At 36.8% G+C, this 12,670-nt stretch overlaps 1 protein-coding gene across 2 annotated transcripts in view; it reads right to left on the bottom strand.

The window, feature by feature from the left end:
• Positions 1 to 12,670, bottom strand: part of B3GNTL1 (UDP-GlcNAc:betaGal beta-1,3-N-acetylglucosaminyltransferase like 1) — a 106,855-nt gene that overhangs the window by 77,311 nt on the left and 16,874 nt on the right. The window contains exon 5 of one of the 2 annotated variants that reach the window (XM_059485608.1): positions 12,233 to 12,298. In XM_059485608.1, the coding sequence (XP_059341591.1) occupies positions 12,233 to 12,298 (66 nt within the window). Of the gene's footprint in view, positions 1 to 1,629; positions 1,733 to 12,232; positions 12,299 to 12,670 lie in introns of those variants that run through there. The other variant, XM_059485609.1, reaches the window with a different exon arrangement.

Below are 12,670 nucleotides of genomic sequence, written 5' to 3'. Positions count from 1 at the left end.
AAACACTGCGGACTATCTTTACAATAACCTCATTTTTGGGAATATTGGAATAATTTTGGTTGAAATTTTCAAAGGAAATTTTCCATAGGCAGACATCTAGAATGCAAAATTTCAACCAGAAGTTACTCCAGCAAATGAAAAGTGGAACTTGAGTAACACCAGACAATCCTGCCAACAGTCCCATAACCTATAATACCCCCTATTACTTTTAATTAATATAAAATAAGGAAAATCCCCTTCATATTCTGATTTATTTTGTTCATGGCAGAACAGTGCAGACACCTGATTTTAATTTGGTCACTGAAGCACTGTCCACCCATGTGAGCAATATATCCAAATCTAATGCTGTTTGTAGCTGTAGGGGTTAAATATGAATTTTAATATTATCATGCCAGTAGGTGATGAGAAAGCTTCCAATACGTATCAGAGAATATCAGCAGGATCACATGTATGCACAGACACATATTAATGCAATTTCATGGAAACACTGAACTGTTCACAAATCTCTGATTAGAGAAGGAAAAAGCTGAGGAGAACCCCAGGAGTGTGACTGGACAGAACTCTGCTGTTTGCTCCTCCTGAAATCTGCAGTCTACAAAAAACCTTCAGGGTACCACAGGACTTAATAATTTATGCAAAGTATAAACTGTTTTATACCAACTGTTTTATACCAATTACTGCACTCCCATCATGGTGTAACTCTCCATTTCTCTTCCTGATTTTTCAGGTGCTTCCCATTGAGGATGTGTTTGTCCACTGAGAACTAACACCACAGGTTTTTAGTGTTTCTGAACACTAATTTCTGATAAGTTCTGTTCAAGAACAGGTGGGAAACCCCCTTGGTTTATTTGCCACCCTAAGCATTCATAAATCTTCCAGGTGTCTGTGTTTGCAGAGCTTTAAACTGCAGAGGGATGTGAGCAGCCAGGGCAGAGCTCGGCATGTGCAATTGTGAATACTTTTGATGTGGGAACAAAAACACCATGAGAAGATCTTGCTGGGGGACTGCTGGCAATGAAACATCACAATTTAGAATATGATTAAATACAATCAAAATAATAAGCATGGAGAAAAAGAAAATGTTATTTGCTTATCCCAGAAGAATAAACCAGAATGTCTCTGAACTAGGAAATGTTTCCTCAATGACAACAACAAATTACCGTGGAAAACTTCAGTTTCATCCTAACTTAACCCTCACATTACAGCTAAGTAAAACAAAGATATTTTCAGAAGGTTAACCTAAAATTCTTTTACACTGAACATTAATTAGAAGAGTTCATAGAGATAAAAACCTGCAAAAGTCATGTCAGATGTAGTCTATCCTGTGCTGCAAGGATGGTTTTTATTTAAAAATAGAACTCTTTCTAGTATTCATTAATCAAGACCTCATTAGCCTTCTCTTGCATATCCTAGGTTTTTCTAACTTTCAAAGGCACTTTACAAAACTCTGCATAAAAGGTAAAAGGGAAAAATTATTTTATATCTCAAGCTATTCTATAACAGCACAAGATGAACACTCAGTTTCTTTATTTAAAGAGTCACAGTGAAGCTGAACAGATACAGAATACAAAGAGCTTTCAAAAGGTGAGAGATTAAAAAGGAGAAATTTAAATTTGTTTTTCTGAAAACCTGTTTCTCAATTACAGCCAAGTAGGAAGTGCAGTCATCTCTTTCCTGGCAGCTTGAAATTTAAATTAGAAGCAGAGGACAGAGTTTCACATTTTTATATTCATTTCTGAGCAGACTGATAATTTCATAAATGCTGTTGGTAATTTAAGCCAACTAAAGCAAATGTTGAATCCAGGTGCTCAGCTAAAGGAATGTAATTCCCTGAAGAACAACTGGTTCAAATCCCAACTCCTCCCACTTGAAGAGAAAATTGAACAGGTTTGATCAATTATCTGTCCACACATGAGGAAAGGTGAGGGCAGACAGCAGTGCCATTAAATTGGATCCTAACAGCTCTTTTCTGATTATACATCACTGTTTGTCATTTCTAGAGTTTGACTTCAAGTCTTAGCCAAAATTCCCTCCTTTTTCATCTAGCCACACAGATAATTCCATTGCATGCTTCAATTCCCTTCTCTCAATTTTAACTCATCACACTGCTTCTGTACTTACTGTATTTCAGGTCTTAAAGTGCTTTGAGCTTTTTGGAACTGGAAAAAAAATAGGTGAAAATCCTCATCAAATAAAGTTGTTATTTAGGAATTACTGGTATTGCAGTAAGAAAAATCAATGGGTTACATTGAATTTAGCCATAATTTGGAGCACAATCTTTGGAAACGTAACTTTGCAACGCAACAGGAAAATAGCTGCAAGCTCATTAACAAAGTTAACTGCTGCAGGAAGTGCTGTGTTTGCACTCCCCTCTGCCCTAAGAGCTGCTTTCTTCTCATTTGCAGAACCACCACCACACAAAGCCACTTTTATCATCATTTAAGAAGTTTGTTTTACAGACAAATGTGAAAATTGCCACGATGCAATCAAGTTTATTTCCAGATCCTCAGCCCAGCAAATCCCCCACCTCCGTGCCCTTCAGCTGTGCCATTCCCTCCCAATGGGACTCTGACTCGTGACTGGGATTTCTGCCTTGTGCCTGCAAGATAAACACCACCAAGCTGAGCCTTTGATTCAGCATCTGCAAAGCCCAGCTCATGTAACCAGCTTCTTTCACACAATGAAAATCAGATTATTTAGAGCACAAACAGCTTCCTCCAGCTCCCCTGAGTCAGGTGTGGCAGCACAAGCAACTGCACACTGGTTCCATTTCCTCCAAGCCTCACAGAGGTTTTATATTCACTGAGTATTTCCTTAGAGCTTTCAAACTGAAGTGAAAAGTTTTTCACTGTTGCTTTTCTCATAACATTTCAAATACTTTGATAAAAATCTTTCTGGCCTGTATTACACCCATTCCTTCCAACAAACTCTGCATCAAAAATATTCTTTTCAGTATTTGGAGTATCTGTTTTTATGCAAAAATAGAGTTCATCCAAGTTTTAATTTTTGATCTAATTAGACAAGTTTGTTTCTATTATTACAAATTCTGGAGAGTGGTATATACCTGTACCTAGATTAAACTATACAATATATACAATAAATGCAATAGCCTTCTTATTCCTACTGGAAACTTGCTGAAATGCAATATTAGTATTACTTGTATAATTAATAATCTATATTATTTTTATATTAATAATATTAATATTACTTGTATAGGAAACAGTACCATGAACAATGAGTAACAGAAATTTCTTGCTCATAGCAAAGGACTATGGCAGTTCAGGAAAAAGTGAAATTCTCATCAGGGCAGAAAATCCTTTCTGCTACCACAGCAATAAGGTAATTTTCTTTCTAGACAGTTAATTACTTTTTTAATGTATTAAAGGTAACTTAGAACTCATTTAGCTTTTTATTTAATTGCAATCAGCATTAGTGTCTCTGGAAAAAAACATAGAAGAATATCCTTTATGGCAGCAAGAAACAGTAACAGGAAGAACAGTAAGAGCACAAAATAGGGGATTTATCTTAAGTACCAACAATTCCATACACTAAAAGGCAACACAAATAAATTTTAAAAACAAAAGTGGCTTAAAGTGAGCTCTGCATGGAAGAAGTGGCCAAATATAGGATCAGTTTATGGCTCTACAGTGCTGCTTCACCCAAAGCTTCCACTACCTTCCAGTCCTGCCTAGATGGTCTCAGACAGGAGTAAAAATGACATTATTGGTCTTTATTTAGGCATCTGAATCTCTCTTCTGTAATAACTCCACCACTTCTCACAATTACAGAATTGTACCTAAATAACATTATCAGAATGAATGTCACAGACATGTTCTTTATTCTATTGCATTGAAAACATCTTCAGAGAACTATAAAGCCAGAACAACAGGAATATGATACCACTAAAGCAGTACAAATAACAATAACAAAAATAACTCTGAGGTTCTCCAGGTCACAGCACCCTGGAAATAAAAATCCAACGAGCACATTCAGTAAATTCAGAGTTATGCTCATGTTCAGAGGAACTGGGCAGGATTATTACACACATTACCAAATCCTGTTCAGAGCCACCTCTAATCACTGTCCTGTGAGGTACAGAAGTGTCCTGTGAGGTGAAAAAAGAGAATTTCAGTCCCATGTGTGACATGTGCAAAGCCCAGCGCTCTGTACCCAGTTACACATGTCAGGACTTGTTCCAAATTTCACCAGTGGTTCTGAAATGCAATATTCAGGTGGAGATGTTTCTTAGTTTCATCATTTTGGAGTTTTATGTTTCGCCTTGCACGTTGAAGTGGAAAAGGAAGCGGGAGAGAGGAAACAAAAGTTTAAATGAGTCGGCAATAATTAAAACCAAGGCGTTTTCTGCAGATGTGATGTTTTTGAGTTTTTAATCACTACAGCTTCCTTTACCACAAACAATCTTCCCTATTCAGGAGGCAGCCTATGTACTAAAGAGGAAATGAGGATGAAAAAATAATAGGTCTTCAATTTTATCCCAATCTTTTCCACCCTTGTTTTAAAAGAAGAGGAAATGAACAAAGGCAGGCAAAAGCAGAAACTCTCCACAAGGCAGTGGGCACTGGATGTACAAACACACCCAGGAGTTCTTCATATAATGTATCTTCTCTCAAAGAACTTTATTATTGAAACAGTTATTGAAAAAATATCAATTTTAGCATGAAAAACCCATGGCTTTTCTGTACAAAATAAATGCAACTTTCAAAGGTTACACAAAGTACAGATCTTGATTCTACACTCTGAGGAAGAATGTGCAGTGCTCTGTTTCATTTTAGAAATATGACAGAATGATGTAAACCTCCTTGAAAAGAATGTCATTAAGTACTTAGTGATGCTGTAATTAGAAAAATCATAACATCTAAACCTAGATAAAGTTCAGTGAAAATAAAGATTATCCAAATAACAACTAAAATAGGGAGGATTATCTCAAGGGCACAACACCTTTTTCCTCAATATGCCTCTTTATGAGAACACACAGATGGAAAAATCCTAAAATAAAAAGCTAATAAGAGTTATTTTTTGTTATAAATAAATTGTATTGAAGAACTCTTTTAAGAGTTACCTTATCCTGAATGTTTAAGAGCAGCTCTAGTTCATGAAGTCCACATCTTTTGTCTGAAGGAAAGGTAGATGTCCCCTCTGTTGTCTCCAAACCCTACTTCAATTATTTTTAGTGAAGTAATTTTATGCAGTAATTTCCTTTAAGAAAGATTATGTGATCACTATTTAATGCAATTAAAAAGGAAAAATAAACTAGAGAAATATTTTTATGTGGTTCAAATCTTCCCAAAAGTATATACTGCAGGAAGAAAGTAGTAAAATGTGTTTCCTCTCCCAATCATTTCCAAGAGAGGAAATTGTTCTTCAAAACATGACACCTGTGAGGTAATTTGCATTAGGTGTAAATATACAAAATACACCCTGGTGTATTTAAAACATGTTTTAGAAATTATAAAATATGTTGATATTGCTGAGTCCCCAAAGAAGCCTTTAGGTCAGATGAATATCCATTTCCACAGATGCTTCTATCTTGGAGCAATCCATTTTTAAGAACACCTGTTACACATTCTACTTGACCCTAGTTCAAGTCCAAAGTCCACAAAAGGATGTTACATATTCATTTTCAGCACATAAAATGAGAATAATCAAAAACCAAGGAAGTCTGGAATTTTCTTTAGTGAACTTATATTAAAAATAAGAAGTCATAGTGTAATCAGAACAGCCCAGCAGAACATCACAACACAGGAAGATTTAAAATATGTTGTCACACGTGAATTCATGAAGTTTGAACATGACATTTTGGGGAAAACTTCAAGTAAATATCATTGAAGAGATACCAATTTCTTTTGTCTGTAGCTTCACGAAGTCTGATTGGATTGCAATAGTTATCACCTCAGCAGAATGTCTAAACACCAGGAGGAGGGAATCTTGATTTTCAAACATTTTATGCTTCAGACGTAGTTTTAAAAATGAAATAAGTTTACATGAATGAAATACATTACAGTCAGTCTTTCATGAATATCAAACTCCAGTAATCACAATCATTTGATGGTGTTATTGGCATGTGGAGGCCATTTTAAACACAAATTTAATTACAAAGTTGTGTCAGTTGGGCTGTTTCCCATTTGGGGTATTTGATTAAATGTAGAACAGACCTAGGCTGACATCGTGACTTTGAAAACGTTCTGTGGTTTTTTCCAGAAATACCAAATTAAAAAAGATCTTTAAAGAAGCTGCCTAATAAAAAGCAAAGACACAGCTGAATTCCAGCAGATCTGGATGATACACATGGAAAGGCCTAATTACCAAAAATGTAAAAATAATACTCTCACATGGTCAAAGAAAGAATTGTCATATTCTCCAGTGGAAAAAAAGAAAATAAATTATATTTTTTCCTCTAGACATACTCCAATGTCACCACTTCTGACAAAACCTTCACACAACTGCTGCTTTAGTTTCTACTCTCCAAACCAAGACAGATTATTAAAAATAATAAATTATTTATATATTATATATAAGTAATAAACATTCATAAATAATAAATTAATAAACAATCAATTACTTTTATTTTTATTATATTTATATAAAAATAAAAGTAATTTACTGTTTATTGATTTCTTATTTATTAATTATATATACATATACATTTTATATACTTATAAATTCCTTTTAAAAGCCTCTAATGACAATTTCCTGAAGTGAAATCTGTAAATGTTTTTATAAGTATCTATATTGGGTAGCCTTAATTCAGAATTATATTTTCCATATGCTGGAGAAGAATGTACAAGACTTCGTAGTTTGATAATCGTTTGCAGTAAAAGGGAACTGAATATAAAAAAACATTTTGCTGACCAGAATAATTAAGACTAGTTCATGAAAATATTGCTCTGGACATAAAAAATCAACTCATGTTGGACAATCAACAGCTGCATGTAATCACCTCAGGAATATAATCTCATTTTCCTTCTGTCTATACCAGATCTACTCAGATCTACTCAGCCCCTTATTGGAGCCAATTCCTGCTAAAAGTTTCATGCAAACAAATTGGATTTGTCATCCAGGACATGGCAGCACTCAATGAATGTCTCTTCAATAACTGTTGGATGAATTAATTCTTATTTCAAAATTATCTCTACAGGCAGTGCTTGCTGGGACAGGCCCGGGCAGCTCCCACTGATCTGTCTCAAACCTGCAGAGTAAGGGAGGCACAAGGAGAGCTCTGCAAATTAACTAAGGAGAAAAAAAAGATTATTTAAATTAACAAGGAGGAAAAAAAGATTATTTAAGTTCTATGCAAAGAAGATTTTAATCTACTTCACATCCAAAATAAAGCATTTATCAAAGGAAAATCTGCTAAGCTGATGACACAACTGGAGGACAAAGAATTTAAGAGGAGATGGTAAAACTTGGGCTTCAGAATTAAAGACACAGAATGAGAGAAGACCACCAACAACCTTGCTGAACACAGGAAGGACGCAAATTAAACAGAGGTACAGAACTCAATTTAAATGGAGCACAGAGAGGTTACATTCAGCATTATGTAGTTCTGCTTTATGGCAGTTTAATAAAACCTCACAAATACTGTTTTTCACACAACAAAGTTACAGAATCAAGTGGATGTGATCATTTTAGCCAGAAGAAAAGAATGATATGACTCAAATTAGTGCTCTCTGTAAGCAGAACACTCTCCAAGGGAGGGAGGAAAAAACAGTCTTGCTACTTTCTAACACATGGCAGAAAGGTGTGCCAGGTCCCAACAAGCAGAACAGCACAGGGTACAGTGACATGAAAAAAAAATGTATTAAATTATGACTTTCAGAATTAAAAAAATATATGTTTCCAGACCAAAAGGAAAAAAAATCCTCTTAACTTCTAAATACAGTTAATTTGTGAAGTTCAGGGGTAGGGGGTAAACAGTCAATGCCTTTGGCCTAGAGCTGTGCCCTAAAGAAAGCAGCTCAGTTCTCATTCATCTGCTGCTTTCTCGAATTCCTTGGCCAATTGTGCAATATTTGTTTCAGCTCTCCCAGGGCAGGTGAACAGGTCTGTGAGCCACCAGCTCCCCGTGCCAGCCAGGAATTGTTCAATGCACTCAATCCCCTCAACTATCTTAGAGTCACATTAACCATCAAAGATATGCAGAATTCAGGCAGTTGGTGAACACAGGCAGATAATCAACAGATAAAAATGGCTTTAGGCACTGCTGCTCTTGATCTAAAGCCAAGCTACAGAATATGCCAAAAATCTGCTTTAGAGATGCAAAATAGTGAGAATTTCTCATTGAAGAAAGGCAAATGTATATTCATGTTCTCTCACATGCCCAGGTATCCTACCTGTTTGAGACAGAGGATTGTAATTTCACAACAAATAGAAAGGTGTTCGTTGTGACACTGCTACTGATTCACCTCCCAGTGAGCCAGAGAAAACAAAAGGAAATGTTCTTTATTTCTATTTCACACATTCTCACTCCAGCTGTTTTCTCACTGAGGAAGGGGACAGTGAGGAAAAGTTTAGTTATTTTATAAGCTCTTAAATTTTACTCAGTGTCTTCAAGATCATTCCCAGGTCCAGTGATTCTCCTTCAGCAAGCCCAGAGCAGAGGCTGCTGGAAGCATCCAGCAATGAGGCAACCAGGGAGCAGATCCAACTGACATCCCCTCTCACCTTGAAAAAAAATCTTTGAGGTAACACGAAATCAGAGGGTAACCCTGTTGAAATTAAATAATAGAATTAATGAGAGGCAGAGTGAAAGACTGCACAGTGTGTGCGATTTGGGAAATAATTTCCTGGGCTACTCCAAACTTAGAAAGTTGTTCTGTAGAACACCAGTACATACACCAGGTTGGAGCTCCAGGAGAGCACAGAATAAGATATGAAGGCATGATTTTTTCAGAATTAAGGGAAATAGAAGCTTGAATCCTCCTATTAATTAGCTGCCAACAAAGCATACATGTTTTGTGGTTGGTAAATAAGCAACACCTGGCTTATCATGGATAAATAAAACCTGTATGACGTCCCTGAGCTTCATAACTGCTAAAAGTAGGGATTTGCACTGAGCCTGACATGTCTTAAACAGAATTTAAGAATTTGTAGCATAAATACACAGAGTCTCAAAAACTTTTGTCTATTTACAGAATTCATGTCAGGGGGACTTGGAGATGATGTAAAATAGTCACCAGAGGACAAGGTGACAGCAGGTGTGCTTCAACAAAAAGCACAATGCATTAGTGATTTGTATTTTGAGATCCAAAATCCTCCACTCTGAACATTTCCAAGGTCAGAACAGTTCCACCCTCAAGCCTTATTTTTAAAAAGTGTCCCAGATAAGAGTAGCTTAAGAGAATAGAAATGAACTCACTCTTTAAAGCACAATTAAGGAGTCTCTGATCCAGGAAATGAGACACAAACACTGCTGCTGTTACCTCAGTGTTCCAGCACCTGAACCTGGGGCAAGCTTCTTGCTTTTTCAGAGATGGAGACACAGGTTTCTTTAAAGAATAATTTGTTGGGAAGATCCCAGAGGCATCTGATATCTTCTGCTGTTTAGTAACCAGGCTTCAAATCAGAGCAAGGCAATTTGCATTTAAGAGTAACACAAAAGAGGAAGAACCTCAGGGATTAATTAGAACCTGGGAGATTTCTCTTGATGGGCAAAGTTTGAGATTTTCCTACCTGTTGATCAAAAATAACAACAATAGCAGACTGAAGCCTACAATATCAGGCTGATCTTCAAATCTGATTCCCAGTAACAATCAGCAGGACTAGGATTAGGAATGAAATTTCTGAAAGTATATTGAGACTGCATAAAGTCAAAAATCCAGATCAGGAGAAGTTGCAAAACAGTGGAAAGTGCAAATTCTGCGAATTAGAATTTCAGGAACAAACCAAAAAAGCTCACTGCTTCACAGGCATTTCTCAACCTTCTGCTTTTTGTTTTAATTTTTTTTTCCCCTCCACCTACTCTGGTTTATCAGACTGATTGAAGCCAGGCCAGAACTTCAAACACAGAACAAAACTTCCTTCAAACATCCCCAAACATCTTCCAAGGCCAGAAAATTGAATGGCATGATTATCCTGAGGACAGCAGAGAGATCATTCTTTAAGAACAAAGTCCACCCTGCCACTGGTCAGTAGATTTGTGACCAGGCCAACTTTTGTCAAACTTGTTGAGGGGCTCTGGGCCAAACTGATCTATTTGCTCACTAGAAACAGGTGGATGTGCTCCCCTTTCTCCTTCAGACCTTTGAATTAGAATTCTCTAAGATCCAACGTTAACCAGCAGGTCACACCTCACCCAGGCATCCCACACATTTTCTGTACCTGTAACATGGAAAATGTGCTGGCTCTGGTGGAAATAGAGTTAATTCTGACCATGCCAGCCCCTCCAGTGCTGTGTGCTGGTAACACACCAGTGCTCTTAGCCCTCCTCCCAAGGCTCTCTCCAACATTTTCCCTCTCCACAAGGCTGAGGGTGGGCAAGGCAGTCAGATCCAAACTGAACAAAGGACAGCTCCTTTTGCTTTTAATAAAAAATAAATTTTTTTTGACCCACAGGTTTTTTCCACCTTCTCTGTCTCCCACCACCCCATCCTTCTGAAGAGTGACAGAACCCAGCCAAGGCAGGGCCACCACAAACACCAGACTGAAACAGGACCATAAATTCACATGAATTGGGAACATGGCAGTAACAGGTTTGTGATGCTTAGAACAGATCATAAAGGCTCTTCAGTCTGCTCAGGCCCTCTTTATTACCGTTTGATTGTCATTTAATAGCTCATACTGAGGATTGTTGGGCACTAAAGGATAACAGAATATAAACAAAACAGTTGAAGTACTTCCTAAAAAGACTACAAACTGTTTAGTTGAATTTAGTCTAATTAAAAAAGTTTTAATTTACATCTATAGAAGCCATATAAGCAAGAAATATGATAGCTCTTAGCACTAATTTCCATAAAACCAGCATACTGGATCAACCTGCCTTTCTGGTTTTTTGGCATCTGACTCCAGAATTACATTAACTGATGGATATCAGAACAAAAACAACTTTGGATTCATCATTTTATTGTGTTTGTAATGTGAGTTAGGTTAACTGCTACTCAGGTACTGTTAAAGCTACAATTTAATAAATCCCATTGTAAGGATGATCAGATTTCAGAAGAGCCCTAAAACAGGTGGTGTGATGAGCAGGTACACACCCCACCACTAAGCAGCAGGTTGTTTGGCAGACATCTCTCAGCCAAAAAAAGTGTCTTTTGGAGTTCAAAAAGTTCAAAAGGTGTTTAGTTGACAGAGAGCAATAATCCTAAAACTGTGTGTTTTGTTCAGATACCTGCAGGAAACACCTTCATGACAGATCAAGTCAATCAGCCTCTCCTTTCCAGAAACCCCTGGCACATTGAAGTATCACAAGAGAAAATGTCAGAGATGTGGAAACAATAAGGCTGATTTTGCTGACAAAACAAACTCAGTTTTTAAGTTTATAAAGGAATACATTTGTCAGTAGTATTGACAAATTAGTTAACTGCCATAGTTATTTTTTTTAAATATATATATATTTATATATATATATATATACATACAATCTTTGGATAAGTAGAACATATGCACAAACTCCCTCTAAAGAACACTGACCCTAATCACAGAAAACCATATAAACACAAAATCATATAGATCAGAGAAAAACTCTCTCACAGAATACTCCTGACAGTTTATTTCACAGGAATAAAGAATGGAATTCTAATAATGTTTCATTTTACAGGCAGACAGAGAGAGAAACATCAGCTGAACTCTAGGCCAGTTGATCACTGGTAACAACCCCTACATTCCCTATGGTTTACAGTTCCTTAATTATTAAAAGCAGATAAACCATAGATGTAGCCAATCCTTTGCAGTTTTTCACATGACTTGGAAAGGCCACATAAAAAAGGCATTCTCCTTTAGATTACAGACATTAGCCAAACCTATATACTTATTTGCAAAAGAGTATCACTGTTGTAATGAGATCTGGTTTTCTGAAGAGAGAAAATAAAAGGAAGAAAAGAAGTTCAATCAAAGCTCCCATTCAGTGCAAGGATTAAAAATAAAGGAAAAGAATACACTGGTTATTGCTTTGCCTCCCCCAGCCCCACTGTGAAATTTTCATATCCTTTTAAAGATGTATCCGGAACTCTGTCAAAGAAAAACCCAGAAATACACACAAGAAAAAAGTACTCACACTGTTTGGGTGTTGAATGGCAACTTGGTGCTGCAGCCTAACCCGCTGTGGCATCATCACATCATCCTGGAATAAATAGCACACTGTTAGTGAACATAAAAAAGGGTCACAGAACACCACTGACACACATTAGAATATGTTGCTAAATGAACATCATTTTACTGGCTGGCAGTCAGAAATGCAAATGGAACAGATATGACGAGACTTCACACTTTTTGTGGATTGAACTGGATGCTGTTGGAGCTGGAAGTGATCAAAACTACTACGTGACAGTGGTGCTGTGATCTCACCACACATCCACAGCACCCTCACATTGCACATTTATTTCTCAAGAAACTCTCCAACTCTTTCCCAACTGCCCCAGCAGCACTGGCAGTGTGAGGACAAGGAACTACCCTCAGTTAAAGCAGCAATGTGAGGAAATGCTCTCTGCAATCT

Source organism: Ammospiza nelsoni, chromosome 19 (genome assembly GCF_027579445.1).
Source record: "Ammospiza nelsoni isolate bAmmNel1 chromosome 19, bAmmNel1.pri, whole genome shotgun sequence".
Lineage (NCBI taxonomy): Eukaryota > Metazoa > Chordata > Aves > Passeriformes > Passerellidae > Ammospiza > Ammospiza nelsoni.
Note: the sequence above shows the minus strand (reverse complement) of the source record. Positions and strands in the feature narration are given on the sequence as shown.